This window comes from Nothobranchius furzeri, chromosome 4 (genome assembly GCF_043380555.1).
Source record: "Nothobranchius furzeri strain GRZ-AD chromosome 4, NfurGRZ-RIMD1, whole genome shotgun sequence".
Classification (NCBI taxonomy): domain Eukaryota; kingdom Metazoa; phylum Chordata; class Actinopteri; order Cyprinodontiformes; family Nothobranchiidae; genus Nothobranchius; species Nothobranchius furzeri.
This window is the reverse complement of record NC_091744.1, coordinates 84,603,535-84,623,074: the sequence shown is the minus strand read 5'-3', so window position 1 is coordinate 84,623,074 and position 19,540 is coordinate 84,603,535. Positions and strand designations below refer to the sequence as shown.

At 41.4% G+C, this 19,540-nt stretch overlaps 2 protein-coding genes across 6 annotated transcripts in view; both read left to right on the top strand.

Moving 5' to 3' along the window:
• The first annotated feature begins 378 nt into the window (after positions 1-378).
• Positions 379-9,414, top strand: tcp11l1 (t-complex 11, testis-specific-like 1). Of its 4 annotated transcripts, none has more exons than XM_054733399.2 (10): positions 379-692; positions 1,001-1,077; positions 3,420-3,552; positions 3,645-3,765; positions 3,956-4,176; positions 4,411-4,547; positions 5,613-5,785; positions 5,870-6,051; positions 6,387-6,559; positions 6,637-9,414. In XM_054733399.2, the coding sequence occupies exons 3-10, from the start codon at positions 3,455-3,457 to the stop codon at positions 6,861-6,863; spliced, it is 1,332 nt and encodes a 443-aa protein (XP_054589374.1). In that variant the 5' UTR covers positions 379-692; positions 1,001-1,077; positions 3,420-3,454; the 3' UTR covers positions 6,864-9,414. The 4 variants fall into 4 exon arrangements, with proteins under 4 accessions (XP_054589374.1, XP_015820733.3, XP_015820731.3 ...); XM_015965247.3 differs by having other exon boundaries at positions 1,001-1,135; positions 6,387-6,547; XM_015965245.3 differs by having other exon boundaries at positions 1,001-1,135.
• A 1,724-nt stretch (positions 9,415-11,138) lies between these two features.
• hipk3a (homeodomain interacting protein kinase 3a) overlaps positions 11,139-19,540 on the top strand; it is a 55,907-nt gene continuing 47,505 nt past the window's right edge. For both annotated transcript variants that reach the window (XM_015965244.3, XM_070550538.1), the window contains exons 1-4: positions 11,139-11,497; positions 15,448-16,472; positions 17,138-17,329; positions 17,429-17,610. In XM_015965244.3, the coding sequence (XP_015820730.3) occupies positions 15,450-16,472; positions 17,138-17,329; positions 17,429-17,610 (1,397 nt within the window). In that variant the 5' untranslated portion in view covers positions 11,139-11,497; positions 15,448-15,449. The remainder of the gene's footprint in view (positions 11,498-15,447; positions 16,473-17,137; positions 17,330-17,428; positions 17,611-19,540) is intronic.

The window sequence follows — 19,540 nt, the reverse complement described above, 5'->3', positions numbered from 1 at the left end:
TCCCCATGAAGAATGATAAATGTTTTTTATGATAAATCTGTTAATACTCTTAGCTAAATTCTTTATTCACAAATGTAAGTTTACCAACAAAACACCATATTTCTGTCATTTTTTAAGGACGTGGAATTGTACATAAAATCAATATCAGAATCCACCAACAAAAAGGCTCTCAAAACAATATATATGTGAATTTTTGCGTGTATTCTTATAATTGTTACTTTTTTCTTTTACCCCTGGCTTTGTGTGTTCATATTCTGTTGTTTTGTATACTTCATTCGTTTCTATGTTGTATACTCATTGGTTGTTAAATAAAGTTTATTTAAAAAAAAAAAAAGAGCGTTGCAGAGGATTCACGGCGCATGCGTAAACGTGCGTGGTGCGTGCAGAGGCTCGGCTGTCACGTGACTTTAGCCCCACCTAGGAAGTGGCTGCTGCTAGTTAGCGGCGTTACAGAACTGTGGAGGAATCGGGCTGCCGCGTGAGTTAAGTAGTGTCTCTGAGGAGGAACCGACTCCTTTGGGTTTCCTGGAGACGTGGTTCGGTCCCGTGGAAGCTGTAAGTGAACCTGGGACAGAGAGGTCGGCGCTGAGTGAGACTTGTGAAGGAGAAGCTGTGTCATACGGCTTTGTTGTTGGGCTGCTAACCTTAAAGAAGTTCCGCCGATAAAAAATCTGTTTCCTCCGCGAAAAAAGGTTAGTCACGTGGCTAAGATTTAATTACCCACACACAGAAACCTTAAGTCTGTAAGGTTTTTGTTTGTTTTCAACACTTCTGCATCGCTCAGACCCCTCCTCTACCCTGTGGGTGATGATGTCATCATCTAAACCTCTCGAAACAAACCTTCACATCATCAGTTCTGCACGATGGCTACAAACTACAACACAGGACACTCGCACGTGCATGTTTCAGCATATTTACATTTCCTGACCTGCAGAACACAGAGCCGTGTAATAACTGCAGAAGGAAGCTTGAATAATTTGTGTCACTCATTGTTCTGCAGACTCCACCATGCCAAAGGAAGCAGACCGCTTTGAGGGTGGAGGAGACGAGGAGGCAAAGGATGCCTCTGAGGACACGGTGAGAAAAAGGGCCCGTGCTAACCCTCCAAGCCCTCACAGAGGGAGTACTCCTCAGGGTGAGCAAAGGAGCGCTTTGACTCCTAAAAACATGTACATGTAGCAGCATGCTTGTGCACGTTTAGCTGATTTTGTGGAGTTATTTGCTCTAACACGAGTCACCAACCGTTGTGAAGCTGAGAGCTACTTCGTGGGTACTGAGCCGCACAAAGGCATACCAGTTGATGCAATCCTGACCTTTGAACTGGAATAGATCAGAGTTAAACTAGACTTCATGCATGATAAACATTTGTATGTTTTTTAAAGAAATGTGTTGTTTATATTAATGCATTTGGGGTTGAAAATGGCAGCAGATTCATGTATTTATGTTAGACTTGTGCTATTTGGAGAAATGGCCTAAGGGTCCCTTATATGGTTCCTGCTCTAACATAACTACTGTTGTGTATTCCCCTAATGCAATTTTTATCAATCTTAGGTCATCGTTCCTTCATTTAGACAGTTTTGCTCTTATGTTGTTCTTGGCCTAACTCGAATAATTTATTTCTATATTTAGCGTCCAATGATCCAAACATTTTATTAGTCTGTTAGAAATAAAAGAACAGTAGTTTTACTGGATTTCTAAAAGTGCAAGTCTTGTAACGATGGCTCCTCAAAAAAAGTAGGTCCAGGTTTATTATTTAGTATTTGCTTCATTTTAGCATGATGATTGACTGAAAAGCAGAAAAGATAAAGAGCAAGTCACCCCCAAATCAACTTTTTTTTTCTGATAAACTATATAAATGCGTGTCTAATCGTGCTGCAGACACGTGTAGTCAATAGTTTTGCACTTTAGTGCATTTTAGTTCAAATTTGAAATTTCTGCCTAAAACTGTCAGTGTTGTGCCGTTGTCAGGTAAAAACTCGGCACTGCATTTGAATTTAAATCTGCCACCGCTATTGGCTAAGAGGTATGCTATGATGTAAACTGGTCCTTATGATGTCACAATGTCGTTAGGAGCCTGTGAGTGTGTGCATTTGTTAGCAGCTCCGCCCTCTCGGTCTGCTAGGCAACAGCATTTGTTGCATTTTTCAAACAGGAAGTGAGAGTTGAGTGAGAATCTGGTAGGGGGTGACTTGCTCTTTAATAAAAGCACAAACAGAATCTGAAAGGAAGAACATATTGAGCTTCTGTTCATTCTTGTAAGGAATCATATTGTTGGTTCTAAACTGTTATTTTTGGTCTGTGGAACTATGTCATCTCTGATGTTTTTGTCAAGGGTAGAAATTATTATGAAATTGATTATTAAGAAGTCGATTCCCAGAGGAAAGCTCTCATAGACCTAAAGAAAGCCTGAAAAACGAGAGTAAAAGAACTTTAAAAGATGAAAAGGAAGTCTGGTTTCTTGGAGACGCAGTTAATGAAATTGAAAACATTCCCTCAAATTGTCCAGGCTGTTACCATGGTTACCTCTCTGAATGACATGTTGCTGTTGTTTCGCTGGTCTATTTTGGGGTCAAACAAGGGGGGACAGAAACAAACAGGAGGCTGATATTGAAGCGGTTTTTAATGTATAAAATGGCCTAAAAGAGGTAGTAGTTAGAACTGTGTGTTTATGCCTGAAGTGCAGGCACAACTAGAATAACTTTATTTATTAAGTTAAAGGATAATTGTGTGAGGCCTTGTTGATATTTGGTTGTGAAGATTATTAATCAATGTTTCAGTGAGTTTGGGCGACTTTTTCTGCACAGATACCAGGAAGAACTTTAAAGAGCAAGTCCCCCCCTACCAGAGTCTTATTCCACTCCCACTTCCTGTTTGAAAAATGCAACAAATGCTGTTGCTTAGCAGACCGAGAGGGTGGAGCCGCTAACAAACACACACACAGACAGGCTCACAGCAACATTGTGACATCATATGGTACCAGCTAACGTTCTAGGGTACCTCTTAGCCAATAGCGATGGCAGATTTAAATTCAAATGCAGTGCAGAGTTTTTACCTGACAACGGCACAACACTGACAGTTTTAGGTAGAAAATTAACATTTTAACTAAAATCCACTAAAGTGCAAAACTATTGACGACACGTGTCTGCAGCACGATTAGACACACATTTATATAGTTTATCAGAAAAATGAGTTGATTTGGGGGTGACTTGCTCTTTAAACATTATTACAGGGTTTCTTTGTAAGTTTTCAGATTGCGTGTGACAGATGACGTAGATGTGAGTAACCAAATCTGAAAAGTCTTTGTTTGAAGGCATGAGTAATTTGTAAAAACAGTTTGTTGGTGGAGATCTTTCTCTTTTCATAGCGTTTAAATCTGATGAGTAATTATGTTGTGATAAGTCCTCTGTGTGCTCTCAAAGCCAGCCCACTCAGGGTTGTCTCTGCGGAGGAGCTGATGGAAACGGCTAAAGGAGTCACCAACATGGCTTTAGCTCATGAAATTGTGGTCAACCAGGCCTTTCAGGTCAAACCTACGGAGCTTCCTGAAGGAAGGTCAGGATCTGATTTGGACTGAAGTGGCTGGTCTTTGAATTTTCACCTTTCACAAATTCCATAAAGCAGCAGAATTATGTCTTTTGGTTCAGTTTGGAGCGCAAAGTGAAGGAGATCATGCACAAAGCCTTCTGGGATTGTTTAGAGGCTCAGCTGAAGGAGGATCCACCTTCGTACGGACATGCTATCAAACTTCTGGGAGAGATTAAGGAGGTGAGCTTGGATTCAGTATAGAAGGAAAACTGCACTCATTTGAAACTCTGATTAAATTTGTTTTTTAAGTCAAATTGTTTTAACAGAGGACTCCTCCAGGATGCTCCTGTCTCCTCCCAGAGCAGCTTTAATGTTGGAAAAGCGGCGAGCTGATGTGGCATCTGTTATTCTGTTTGCCCCTGTCTACCAGACACTGCTGTCATTCTTGCTGCCAGGCCATGGCCGCCTGCGCTCGCGGATCGAGGAGGTTCTGGATTTACCTCTCATCCAGCAGCAGGCGGAAAACGGAGCTCTGGACATTGCTCAGATTTCCCAGTTCATCGTTGGAATGATGGGCTCTCTGTGCGCCCCCTGCAGAGACGAGGACATCGATAAGCTGAAGGAGATCACGGACATTGTGCCTCTGTTGAAGTGAGCCATGCGATGAAAGAGAGAGAATAGCATTCCCTCTGCACGCTCCAGGCTTTACTTTATTCTGAGGCAGTTAGTTTGTCGGTTAGCTGTGACATGATGATCCTGTGGTTTAATACCAGCTCTGCGATGCTAATGCTAACCTTCTCAGGGGGGATTCAGAGTGAAGCTGCTACATACTTCTCCTCCTGTTTTCTGTGTCGTCTGTCTTTTTCCTTCCTGTGCTCCAACCAGGGCCATCTTCTCTGTGCTGGACCTGATGAAGGTGGACATGGCTAACTTTGCCTTGAGCAGCATCAGGCCTCATCTCATGCAGCAGTCGGTCGAGTACGAGAGGAACAAGTTCCAGGAGTTTCTGGAGAAACAACCCAGTAAGGAATCGCTCCCCTGCCAAATGTTTTTTGTTTGTTTATGGTCACTTGACCCGCCGTGGTTGATCTTTAGCAAACAGAGGAGCATGATTGCTTTATTTGTTTTGTTTAGTTAAAGAGCAAGTCACCCCCAGATCAACTCATTTTTCTGATAAACTATATAAATGTGAGTCTAATCGTGCTGCAGACACGTGTAGTCAATAATTTGGCATTTTAGTGCATCTTAGTTAAAATTTAAATATTCTGCCTAAAACTGTCAGCGATGCACCGTCGTCGGGCAAAAACTCAGCACTGCATTAGAATTAAAATCTGCCATCGCTATTGGCTTAGAGGTACACTATGATGTTAGATGGTACATTATGATGTCACAGTGTGTGTGTATTTGTTAGCGGCTCCACCCTCTCGGTCTCCTAGGCAACAGCATTTGTCGCATTTTTCAAACAGGAAGTGGGAGTTGAGTAAGAATCTGGTTGTGGGTGACTTGCTCTTTAACTCGTTCACTGCCAGCGTTTCTCACCGTTTTTACTGTTTTTTTTAAGAGTCACAGAACGTTGCGTGCTAGGATGATGTCGACGCCAAAACAACCAAAACAAAGCGGAGACTCACCTCTTACATCAGGAAGAATCCGCGTGTTTCGAGCGTTATCCGTTCTTTCATAATCCGTTGTTGAATTGTGATCGGCAGACGCTTTTCCGGTTCGCGCCTCACCTTTTTTTTTACAGGAACGGCCCAAAACGATCTCCTAACATACGGATGGTCTGCTTCCTGATCATGTGACGTGTGACGTACGCGGATGAAGATCGGCTTCAGGGCTGAGATGTTTGTCCTTTCAGCGCGGGGGCTCGTTCTGATGCTCAAACAGTAAAAAATGCAAATGACAACTTTAGTCGTCATTGGCAGTGAACTGTTGGATCTAAAATGATGACTTTAGTCGTCAATGGCAGTGAATGAGTTAAATGTGATGTTTGGTTGCTTGGCAACAAACAAAAAAGTCCAATGTCATATAAAATGTGTGCACATTGCTATGAAATAAATAGTTAAAAATGAAAGTGGTGTCCTCTTTAGATGCCTTAGACTACACTGAGAAGTGGCTGAAGGAAACTGTGAAACACCTGAGAGAATCGGACGCATGTGGCGCTGCTTCCCATCAGTCTTCATCCCTTGTGCACCTAAATGTTCACAATCATGCTTATCTCCGCCTGCTCAGGTGGGACCATGCCTCCGACCCCTTTCCAGAGGTAAATCCTTCCAGTTCTTCTTTTGTTGGGTGATATTTACATTTCTGGTTTTGCACGGAGGGAAAAGCTCTGGTTCCTTTGCAGACCGTACTGATGGATCAGACTCGCTTCCAGGAGATGCAGCAGGAGGCCGAGCGGTTGGTTCTGCTGGCCTCTGTGCTCCTGATTGTCTACACAACAACAGGAGAGGCCATCTCAGGCCTGCCCGGACTGATGGAGACCCTTAAAAACACTGTCGGTGTCATGCTTGCAGACATGCGTGTGCCGTGAGTACGAAGATTTGCTCTACAGAATTGCAGATGTTGATTTGGAAAAGCTGATGTGGGAAGACGGTTTTCTTTGTTGCAGTCCAGTCTCACACAGATTCATGATCCAACCATAGATCTCCTCTAAAGCAGTTTATTTCAGCTTAACTAGGCTGATTGTTTTCTGTTGTAGAAAATACAACTCAGACTAAAATATATAAATATAAAATATGCACAGTTGACCAGAACCTCAAAACACTCTTGCTTTTGTTTAGTTTTAAAGCTGATGTGTGACACTTTGCCTGTTTTCCTCTAACACCATCATCGGTTTTTGACACGTAGGTTTTCTTCTCCAGGTCATTTAGTATGCAGGAGGCCTTGGCGACCGTTGGGGAGAAGCTGTGTGTGGAGCTGAGTCGCTGTCTGAGCCAGCACGGCTTCTCTCCATTCCCAGCCGACCGTGAGAGCTCCCTGAAGGGCCAGATCTCAGCCGTCGCCCAGCCAGACAACGCTGTCCGTAAGCTGATGGGTGAGAACTGCCTCTCCTCCCGCACACCTCCATCCCCGACAAATGATGGAATCTTCTCTCTCTCTCTCTCCTCACAGACGCTCGAATTCAGAGCTACCTCCTGGCTGCGCTGGAGTCTAGTCAGCACAAGACCCCTCCTCCCCTCCCAGGAGGTCTGGCTCCAGTCAGCAGGGAGCTCAAAGAGCTCTCGGTTCACTTCGGTCGGCTGGTCAATTTCAACAAGCTGGTTTTCTCCCCGTTCTACCAAAAGATCCTCCAGAAAATCCTGACATCAGAGGAGGAGAACTCCAACGCAGAGCCCTAAGGAGAGCGTGGTCTGCAGTCCAGCTTTTCCTCTTCGCTGGTAACGGTTAATCTGATCTGTAATCAGTGAGGGAAACCAGATCTGCAGTGTGCACCTTAAACTCGCCCGGTTAAAATAAAACATGTACTCACGTGCAATAGCTGTTTTCACTAAGATGTTTAGGATCACTAGCAGGGATGTTGTAGAGCTGTTGACTAAGGCTTATCCTGGTTTCTGTAATCAGTAAAATAGTGAGGAATTCAAACAATGTAGTATGCTCCACCAAACCAGAAGGTGTTTATTTGTGACACGATCAGGACGTATCGCAGCCTGTTGCAGTGCAACTTCTCTAAAACTGGCCACAAATGTGTATTAAATAAATGACACTTGATCTGTGTGTGTGTGTGTGTGTGTGTGTGTGTGTGTGTGTGAGAGTGTGTCTTAATCAGCACTCACACCCCTAAACAGTCTGACCACAAAGACAAATTTATTTATAACCTTACATTTCACAGCGGATCCCTTTTGGTCAGGATTTTCTAATTCAATTCAGTTCAAAAATACTTTATTAATATTGCTGTAGTAGCTCAGAATAATAATAATAATCAAGTCATCAAAGAGTTGTATATTACAACGGCTGTTGGCAGGAAGGATCTCCAGTAGCGGTCAGTGTTGCAGCCAAACTGAAGAAGCCTCTGACTGAAGACACTCTTCCGTTGTCGGACAGTCTTGTGAAGAGAATGCTCAGGGTTGTCCATCATTTTCTTGATTCTCTGGAGAATCCTTGTTTGCATTATCTCCTCCAGCGGTTCCGAAACTCTGGCTGAGTCCTTGAAAGGGTTTGGAGTTCCTCCATCTTGTTGGCCAGTGATCTCACATTGCCCATTATGATCGATGGAAGAGATGGTTTGAATTTCCTCTTTCTCTGTCTCCGTTTAGCTCCCGCTCTGCACCCACGCTTCTTGCGTTTTAGCTCATTTGGGATTTGTGGCTTCAGTTGAGGTATTATTTCAGCCTTTCCAATGTTAATCAGCTGCTCCCGAGTGTAAACCAGCTTGTTGCCATGGTTACGCATCATAACAAATGCTCAAAAAGTGAGAAAAGCTAAAAAAATAGCAGTAAAAATCCTCCAAGCTTCACAGCACCAGAAACAGAAAAGTAAAATGTCCAAAAATAGTTTTTCTTGAGAAACTAGAAGAAAAAATGCCCAAGAAAAGGCAAAACTTACATATAGTCAACAGAGCTACTCGAGAAAAAAAAATGTAAAGGTCAACTTCACTGAAATAAATTCTGAATATTTCTGATTCTAATCAGTCATTCTGTTTCTTGCAGACTGAACATGAAAATAGTCTCCTACACCTACCTCCTGCAGTAGCTTCTGATAGAAAACAGACGGTGAAACTCTAGGATTAGATCTAGGTCACGCTGTCACGACGGGGGAGGCTGTTGTTGGTTTAGCGTTCAGAAAACTGCAGAGAACGTCTCAAATAGCAGAAGCTAACCGTTAGGATTAGCAACTCCATTCAGGGGCGATTCAGCATTTCAGGTTTAAGGGTGCTGAGCACCCTGAGAGCTGCCTTGGAGCCAGAGTGCTGCTCTGGTTTTTGCCAGTGGAGGACATAAACTCGCCGATCCTTTCAAGGCAACAATACATAGTGCACAGTTCCCAGCCAGACAACGTATGCTGGTGGTGAACGTCAATGGTTAGGGTCAGATGTTTTTCAGGGCGGGTTTTCCACAAAGAGGTTAAATGAAAAGAAATAATTACAAACATCAAATGCAGAACAAAAATAGTGGATTTGTTATCGAATTTTACGCTGAAGATACAACGCCTTCAATGCCCTCATTTAAAAACAAAACAAAGGAAAAGTCACCCAGATTTACTGCAGGAGGCTCAGATTGGTATTGAGGACTAAATGAACGGTAGCTTTTCAAATGTCGCTTAGTTTTTCTTCATTTTGATTTGGCCATTGTTAAAGAGCAAGTCACCTCCTACCAGATTCTTACTCAACTCCCACTTCCTGTTTGAAAAATGCAACAAATGCGGTTGCCCGGCAGACCGAGAGGGCAGAGCCACTAACAAATACACACACTCACAGGCTCACATTGACATTGTGACATCATAATGTACCAGCTAACATCATAGCGCACCTCTTAGCCAATGGCGGTGGCAAATTTAAATTCAAATGCAGTGCAGAGTTTTTACCTGACAACGGCACAACACTGACAGTTTTAGGCAGAAAATTTAAATTTTAACTAAAATGCACTTAAGTGCAAAACTATTGACGACACGTGTCTGCAGCACAATTAGACACACATTTATATAGTTCATCAGAAAAAAAAGTGGATTTGGGGGTGACTTGCTCTTTAACTTTTTGGTGATTACTGTTGGTTTTGTATGTGTGGAACCGTTTTATTTTGACACTTTGCTTTTAATCACATTTGTTTACCAGATTATGTATTTGTTACACACCCCCAGGCTTAATTGTTTGTTGTTGTCACTGATTACCTTTATTACCCAGATATGCGTTTTTGTCATGGAGTATTTAAATAAAGCATTGTTTGTCCCACGTGACTATATCTTTCTCTCTTCTTTAAAATGAAAAACAGACTAAATGATTTTTCTAAAAAGGTCTCATGTTTATGTTTTGAGTGTCATGTTTGCAGGCATAGACCTGTAGTACACATATGAGACACTAGGTGGCGCCAGAACTAACGTGCAGTTCCACAGGAAGAATGGTTTGTAAATCTAAAATATAGAAATAATGCCTCGTTGCCTTTACTAATAAAGAGTTTGGGTTTGTTTTATATGACAATGTGTATGATGCTTCATTTCCAGTCTATTGTAATGCGATCATGGAAATTTGGTGACAGTTGGGTGAACTATTCGAGCTAGTCCAATGTGTGTATGTGTGTGTGTGTGTGTGTGTTTGGTGTTTTGTAATTTCATTTGTTTTTGATATTCATTTAGCTATTATTATCACTTATAAAATATTTCTCGTTTTAATTTTTTGTATGTGGTGTTAGCTTCGGCCTTCATGGGGATACTCCTCTTAAATACATTTAGCTGTTAAATTATAGGCATCAGAGTAAAATTAGAGGTGTCCTGGAAATTACTGCTTTTAAAATGTGACTTAAAGACTATTTTATCATTTAGCCCCTAATGTTTTATGTTTGAGTTGCCTTTTGGGCACAAAAACAAAATAATAGCCTTGTGGTTGTAGGGGTGGGGTCTCAAGTGTTAAACATATTCTCTAAAGTATAAACAATAATTGAACACATTTTGTCATTTCTGGATTATAAAAAAGCATAAAATAATGTTTAAATCTTGGAAGAACATCCCCATTTCTCTCTGTTGATACCCTTTCAGCAAAAAAGTCTTTTAGTTGGTATTTTTTTTACTTTTATATGTGGTTTAAACTGTTTTAAAAGACGCCACAACATTCTTGTCATCTTGCATCATGTTTTATATGCTCTATGGCTGATCAGTAATAAAGTTTATCTGGGTTGGTGTTGTATGGCACATGTGATCTGCTGTGAGTAGTCTTTAAAGCTGTTTACTACAAATGACACCAGCCAAATCATTAGTATTGATAATTCATCACCATCTTGAAGCAAACTCATTGTTACAGATCTACAAAGCCTACGAAGTCATGGATAGAGGAACAAATGGTTGTCTTGTGTCCGATAAAAAATATTAATATTAATTTGCTATTGTTACAGTTTATAGAAAGTCCCAAACAAATTATGTGCGCAATTAGAATTTGCTGATTTTACAAATCAAATAAAGTTTGATAAACTGTGAAGTAAAAATAATTGTAACGCGTTTTAACCATTCTTAATAGCAAAAACATAATTATTTCTCAGGCAGAATGTTTTTTTCAAATTTTATTTCATTTTATTTCTATATAACTTTTAAAAATCTTTTAATTAGTTTTATTATGCATCTGATTTTTCCCTCTTTCATTAAACTGTGTTTATTTGTGTTTTTTTTTTATAAATGATATTACCATCAAACTTCTCTATTTACCACTGATTGTGGGTGTGTTATTGTATTGTACTTGCGTTAAAACTTGTTCTGTTGCAACAATTTGTGTGAAATGTGCTTAATAAATAAAGTTTGATTGATTGGAAAATAGTTTCTTTGTATTTATTTATTTATTTATTACAAGTTTTATGACTCGTAAAAAGTTGTGACGTTGTTTAATTAAAGATTGCGGTCCAATGTTTGGGTTCTCTGCCAGCGCGAGCCCGTAGGCTCCGCCCACTTACCCTCCCCAACATTCCACACATGCGGAGAAGCAACAAGCCTCCAAGAGCAGCAACAACTAGCCGCCAGCATCAGCTAGCTCGAATGGAACGAGCGCGCAGTAACATGTAAAAGTTTAGAAACATCGATCTTCGGCCTGAGTTGGCGCAGGAATAACGTTTGGTGAATCCCGAAACGGACGAGAAGACTATGGACTCTGTCTCGTGTCTATAACTGCAAGTTTTTTGCGTAAATAAGAGCTTCAAATGTGCGAAAAGTCGCTGGGTCTGTTCTCGTCGTTGAACAAGATGGCAGCAGCACCGATGCAGAGTGTCTCTGTGGTGTGGATCCTTGCTGCTAGCCTGTTCTCTCACGCTTTGGGTGATACGACCTATTGGTCTTACTGAAGGTAAGTGAATGGTTTAAAAGAGCGAAAGCTCAGTTACACACACTTTCAGTAGCGTTGTGGTGTTTAAATGATTTTTTTTTACGTTGGTAGGGTTGCGTTTAGAGCTAGCTTGTTTGCTAACTTTAATTTTTGAGAGGCAGGTGTTAGCACCAGAAGCTAATCACTTTTAGTTAACTGTAGACCATTGATCTTATTTTAGTACGTTTCAGACGAGCTCGCAGTTGCTTGGGTTATTATTCGAACTTTTCTTTTCCTTTGTATGTTGTAAAACGTCAAAGTGAAATTACGGTGTTGCTCACGCTTTCTACAGAATACGTAAAATGTGCTAAAAGTCCTACTAACTGTAATACACCAGTTAATTACCACTACAGAAGTTTCAACAGGTGTCCTGTGAGGTTGCCCATCCCCCAGACTAGCACGTACACACACACACACACAAACACTCACTCCACCCTTCCCTTATCTTCCCAAATGTAAACTGTCACCTTAACTGATCGTTAGCAAGCTATGTGGTTATCGAATTATAATATAAAAATGTCTGAGGATCATGCAAACACACACAGATACACCTCTATTTGCGTGTGTCTGTCCTCCGTGATATAGCTCTATTTCAGGCTTGGAGCTTGTAGTCCTGAGTGATATCAGGCTACATGCTTTGGCAGAAGGTATAACAGCTGAGACCGTGCAAGTGTTCCTCAGGCTGATGGCAAGAGTAGCAAGGATGACATTTACGCCACGCCAATCCAATGTTGGTGAATCTCTTGCTGCGATGTCAGTTATTCTTTCCTAGTTGCATATTTGGAGTTATTATCAGCGTTTGCCTGACTTTCAGTTGTGGGTGGTGACAGAGAGAAGTGACATCTGACTGCACAACTTGCTCTTAGCTGATCAGAAGAGGGATGTAATTATGTTTGTTGAAAGTGTTGCTGCTAGAACTATAATTATAGCCTCCAGTTTGCTATGAGAGTTGGGACAGAAACTTTTACTCTGTTGGTCAAAGTTTAATTTCTGCATTTATACTAAGCAGCTGTGGTTTAAACTGTCATCGGTGAGAAGAACCGAGGTGTGTCGCTTGAATTGTTTACTCTGAGGCACACCTCTCTGCCTGTCTGAGCCTGTGTGCGCGCAAGCCATAATACTTTGGGAGTCTACCATTTTGCAGAACACCGTCATTGTCACACCGTTTTGTTTCTTAAAGAGATCATCTCTTATGACGGGCTTGTGACATCTGGACAATTCTGGAAATTGCAGTTCCCGGAGTCTTTAGCCCGTATTGGACATTGTATGGGTCTGTTTGGACACTTTCAGGAAGTCACAAGTTGGACTTCTGCCTGTTTTCAGCTTATCATGGTGGAAAGACCTTCAGCAATGAGCGGAATGTGCTCAGGAAAAAATATCACGTTTTATTTGTCCTAGGAAAATGAAGTGTTCAAAATTTTTACTTTTTTATTGACATGTTTTTAGTTGTTGAGTTTCAAACAGCACTGAATTCCCATTTACAAAAATATAAAAAAATCAACAGGTAAACGTCAGTGTTTTCATTTAAGGTATTCCTATGTTCCTTAAAGGGAATATAAATAAAAAGAAGGGTCATAAATGCATAAAACAAAATTTTTATTCCATTAAAGCTTGTTGAACAATGAGGTCACAGTTGTAACTTGTAAATAAACTATATTGGATCTATAAGTTACCATTAAACCTGACCAGACACACTCACCTTCAGCCTCAATACAATATCTGATTGACTGATTGATCTTATGTTGTGAGTTAATCAGAACAGCTGTTTGAAGTTGTCCAGTAGGGATGTGCATTGGTGAAATTCTGGTGATACAATACGTATTACGATACAGGGGAGACGATACAATATATCACGATATATTGCAATACTTTCAGTCAGACGATATTGGCCATTTTTTTAGACTAAATTTATTATGAGATACACAAAATTTGAATATCGAGACATTTTTGCAAGAAAAAGTATCACGGTATATTGCGATATCGATATTTTCGATACACAGCTTTTGAAAATCGATATAATATCGCTGGGGAAAATATCACGATATATTGCCATAATCAACATTTTCTTACATCCCTATTGTCCACTGGAAATGAACAGATTACATAAAACCTAAAAAAAAACCTCTGTGGAATATTAAGTGCTTACTGCGCAGAAATTCATACAGAAAACAACAGATTTCATGAAAATTCACCTGGAATGTATGTAAACAAAACAAGGCCTTGTATTGAGATGTGCGGGGCAGCTGAATGTTGGTGCAGTTCAGAATCTGAAATGTAATAATTAATTAGATTCAGTAGAAAAAAAACAAGGTTACATCATAATCTGCTGTTGCATTGATCAGACTACAAGCTAAACAAGGATGAGTCAGTGTAATGATATGGATGTATTTGTGAAGGGCTGTTGAGGTACACCGATCACTCATCACTCTCCTCGTATCGTTTTCCTCTCTAGGGTGGTGTTTGCTGTGTGGTTTTTCTCTGTGTGAAACTGACCCTTCAGTGTAGTGTGCAGGAACAAACTACAGTGCTTCCCCCATCTCCCATTACAGCTGATAGGTTCCCTTTTTCAATATGACACAAAGACTGACATTTACTTTTGCTTTTATCACTTTATGACTACATTAAAATGAAACTTCCCTCCTGACTTGGGAACAACCTTCAGGTTCATTCAAATTTGATATTAACCCTCTTACTGCTGCCATTGTTCTAGTCTACCTGGCCATGTTTGTATTTATCTTTTAATACATTTGTCAAAAAGGTCCTATCTGCACAAACCTTTTATCTTGTTTTCAGGACAAGCTTAACTTTCAATATCTGTAAATAGTTTGCAGTTATTGTGTTTTAAATGACCCAAAACACTTTCCACCGTTGAAATGTAAATCCCTCTTATTATGGTTCAGATGCCTCATTTAAACATGTTATGTATCGTTTGGACTGAATTTTCCTACAATAAATTCAGTCAATATAATATCATCTGGCTGAATATATCACAATATACCGTGATACATTGTATCGTCTCCCCTGTATCGTGACTAGGGATGGGTACCTTTAACATTTAAATCGACTCGGTACTAATTCCCGGTACCTAGGAATCGATACCGGTACTTAACGGTATCAATTTTAGATACTTTTGAGTGTTTAATATTTTAATTCTCTTTTATAATAAAATATATTTTTCTCAGTATATAGCCATATTTGATAAATATCACGATAAATAACATACAACTGTTTGTATTGTTTGTATTTTAACATCGTCCTTGTAGTTTTATAAGCTGACAAACTGAAGCAAACATCTTTACTGTGATCTAAATTTACTGTGTATCTTCATTCCTTTTGCCATCCTTTTTCTTTGATTTTTCCTACTGGGAAGTTAGAATTTCCGAGGAGAAAGCGAACGCACCATTAGCTGATAACAATGGTGGCAATGGAAGCTAACATATCAAGCTAACGTTATCTTAAACAGTTTATTTAGCTGCTGGAGCAGATTAAAACGATGATGCCTCACACTTAGATCGTTGTCGCTGGTTTCATCATCACCCAGTTACCCATCACATTTAGTGAAGTGGACCCAAGCTTTAGCGTGCGTTCTTTCTACCATGCTGCTCTGTTTACAACTGGCTCTCAGCGACCGACGACATAACGCGCTTGCGCATGTGTAGCTGTCTAGGCAAGTTCTCGTTATGAAGGACGGGTACCGAAACGAGGCACCGTTTCAAATGACGTGAATCGGTGCTCAGTCGGTACTATGGAATTCGGTCGGTACCTTTAAAAAGTACCAAATTCGGTACCCATCGCTAATCGTGACATGAATCGTATTGCCAGAATTTCACCAATACGCATGCCTAGAATTAACGCATTTAAAACCATTCTAACTTGGTAACAGTTTCACCCAAAATGCCCTTTTGAAGTCTTTGTTTGTGTGTGTTTTAAAGGTATGGCCTCGCAAGTTTTGGTTTATCCATCACACCTGCACTCAGCTCAAACAAGTGCCTTAGGAACCAGCAGCAGTGGTACCAGCAGACACACGGGTGAAGTCCACCGCAGTTATAACACCAGCAGAGCCTTTGAGCATCGACCCCTGCCCAAGACCTATGTGATCGGAGTCAACTACGGCATTGCTTATCCCAACAACGTTGCCCCATCTTCTTCTGGTGCTGAACTTGGAAGACTGCCCAGGGAACAACAGCTTGCAGAAACTGATCAGTGGGCTTTGCAAGCTGCAGGAATACAGGGAACAGACAGCTGGGAGCGCCTAGGAGAAGGTCCGGTGGGGATCCCAGATCAGCAGTCTGTTGAGCAGAGCAGGGTCCCACAGGAAGAGAATCTTCAGAGAGAAGGTGCAGGCTTGGACTGCGTACTTGTGAATAAAGCTTGTGTAAGAACAGAGGAGGGAGAGGCTAGAAGCGGTGGAGCGCACGAAAGAGGAGCGTACGTCAACGTTGTTGACCCAGGTGCCACTCAGAGATGTGAACAGAAGACAAGTGAAGGTGGAGAACAACCGCAGGAAATCAGTTGCTTCAGAACCATGCAGATAGTGGAGGAGGTATCTGCTTTACCCTCTCTTCCTCCCCCAGTGGCCATGTTGCAGACCAGCACTGGGAACAATGGAGACACTGTTCGAGTAGGTGGTGGAGGGACACTGCCTTCTCAACACAACAGGGTGGATGCAGTGGCAGGCCTTGGAACCGGGGTTGATGGGACTGAAATCAGGCCCAACAACAGTTCTGAGGTTGTGGCAGGCGCTACGCTGAGCAGGAGTGGATCAGCAGACGGTGATTATCAGCTGGTTCAGCATGAAGTTCTGTACTCGCTGAAAAACAGCTACGAGGTCTTGGAGTTTCTGGGTCGTGGCACTTTTGGTCAGGTGGTGAAATGCTGGAAGAGGGGAACCAGTGAGTCGGTGGCTGTCAAAATACTGAAGAACCACCCGTCCTATGCCCGCCAAGGACAGATAGAGGTAAGAATTCATGGATGATGTGATGTTTCAATGTAATCTAGATTAGCCTGTGCTCGGCTTCTGACCATGTCCTCCAAACACACCCACATCACCCCGCTTCTCCTCCAGCTTCACTGGCTGCCATCTAACAGGGTTCATTCCAAGATCCTGGTTCTGGTCTATAGGGCCTTACATGGACAAGCACCATCTTACATTGGTGATCTTCTTAGTCCCTACACCCGCAGCAGGTCCCTGAGGTCCAGTGATCAAAGTCTACTGGTTGTGCAGCACCAGGCTAAAGGTCAAAGGTGACAGATCATCTGCTGCTGTGGCCCCCAAACTCTGGACCTCTCTCCCCCTGAGCCTGAGATCAGTGGACTCAGGGTCTCCTTTAAAAAGCAGCTCATTTTCTCTCTTCCTTTCCTTTCCTTACATGATTTATTTTTTTTAATCACAATTTTTATTTTATTTTTTCTCATTATAAACATGAGGGGGGGGAAAAGATCACACCAGTACATTTAAAACATATTTGTAATCATTTTAGAAATTTTTTTTATACTTTCATTGTTTTTTTTTAATTTAATTTGATGTTTTGTGAGAATCTCTAAATAAAATATTGTTTTCTCTATTTCCATCTGAATTATTCTGATCTATGTTATACAAGACAACCATTTCTGGGTTTTCAGGTTGAGATCTTGGCCCGGTTGAGCAGCGAGAACGCAGAAGAGCACAATGTGGTGCGTGCGCTGGAGTGTTTCCAGCACCGCAGCCACACCTGTTTGGTGTTTGAGATGCTGGAACAGAACCTCTATGACTTCCTTAAACAGAACAAGTTCAGCCCACTGCCGCTCAAAATCATCAGGCCGATTCTGCAGCAGGTGAACTGACTTTCGCTTGCAGAGTTGAACAATAACAGGATTATGTAGATGTATGCATGGTCTAGACTAAGTGGTCACTTTGCTTTTGTCCCACTACAGGTGGCAACTGCCCTAAAGAAGCTGAAGGATCTAGGTTTGATTCATGCAGATCTGAAGCCTGAAAACATCATGCTGGTGGACCCATCCAGACAGCCCTACAGAGTCAAAGTCATTGACTTTGGCTCAGCCAGCCACGTCTCCAAGGCTGTCTGCTCCACATATCTACAGTCCCGATACTACAGGTCAGGCGCTTGTCCTTTAGTTCACTCTGGGTTGTTTATCGTTCAGTTGGACGGCACGGGACACCGTTTAACAGTTTTATCTGCATGTTCATGGTCACAGTCAAATCTTTTTCAGGCCTTAAGCAAATGGTTGTTGGATGTAAAAGTTTTACTAAATGTTTGCATAGATCCTCATCTTAAAACTGAATGCTTGTGTAAAGTTTTAAAACACTGTGAATAGGGCTGCAACAAACTATTATTTGGATAATCGATGAATCGGATGGGGTCTCGACACGATTAATCGGTTAATCGGATTACGTGGGGAAATTTTTAAAAACTGCTAGAGAAACGTTTTTCCTCTCCTTCCTTCACTTTATTAAACACACCGTTATTGGAAAACAGTTCAATAGCAGAAAAACAGCATGCTATCACATAAAATGTCTTACAGCTTCAGATATGTTGCATTGCAATGCAAAAATGTAAGCATATCAACATGCATAGCAAGTAAGGAAGTGTTGACTCCACCCAGCCCCTTCCATGTTTACCATGCGGTTCGCCAGACAACACCTCTTTCTGCCTCATTTTTCAAAAAATGAAAAACCAGAAATGAAGCCAGAAATGCTGCTGATCGTTCCAATGATTCCATTTCCAAAACAACACCAACAACTGAACATTTTAAATAGACTCACATTAGGCCACATGAAAGCAACTGGAAGAGTTGTGCGACACAATGAATCGATGACGCAATTCATTGTCAACATTTTTAATAATCGCTTTTTATTGATTTTATCGATTCGTTGTTGCAGCCCTAATTGTGAACGGGAACACACCATATCCAGCTGAGAATAAGTCCTGAATCAGTAACGGTCACATGACAGCTGTTGATTTGATAGTTGATTAGCTGTTGTATCTATTAAGTCACCGAGGAGATGACGCAAGTTCCATCTCTTAGATTTTGATTAGTGGTCACATCTAACATGTCTGTTGGAAGTGAATAAGCTGGAGTCATGGTGCACAACATGTCCAATGAGATTTACAGAGCAGAATAATTTTAGAAAGATCAGATATGATGTGAAATGTCGTGCGATTTGTCTTCATAATCTGTGATGTGACTCATTCCCACGGCTGGTGGACGTTGGTGTGTGTGTTTCCCACAAGGCTTAGCGACGTCTTGCCTCAGTCTCATGTGTTCCGGCTGTGCCACTGCTTATGTAACATCAAATGGACTGAATTAACCTGCCCACTTTGGTTGGGAGTTTCCCAACATTCATTTCACTTTTGGCTCTTTGTCTGCTGCATATTCCAGTTATTCCTTCCTGCATGGGCACATGTTTTTGATGCTGTTTGGATTCTGTCATCATGTCCCAACATCTAACACTCGTCTTCTAAATCCAGAGGAACTCAAATGTTTGTGTCATAAAGGGTTAAACAGGAGAACAAATGCGTTACTAAGCTGTAAGCTCATTAGCTCATGGTACGATGCAGGATATGTCAGGAGCCTGCTTTAATGAAAACAAACTTTCAGACCGGAGAAAGTGCAACACATTTATCATCGGATGTTTCCTATTTTGAAATGTGCTGCTTGTGATTTACTGCGGTAACGCTGGCTCGCTAAGTTTAGGATGTCCAAGATGGTTTTCTACCACATGACTGCATGCTTACTAGACCGTTCCATCCAGTAGATAATGTCAGAAGACAAGCTGCTCCAACGTCGGCAGGCATTGTGCAACGGGTTACACCCACCGCTCCACTTTTTACACTTCAGGTTTTTATTGGCCTCCAAAGAACAAAGCAGTTCCCCAGTTATTCCTGCTTGGGTTTGTTACAATTAGTGTCCAAAGATGGGTACGAAATAGAGTTTCCTGTGCTGTAACGTCTTCTGTTGGACTAAAACAACAAAAGACTTCCTCATTTCAGCGTAAGCCGACCTCTCAGACCCTCCCATGTTTGA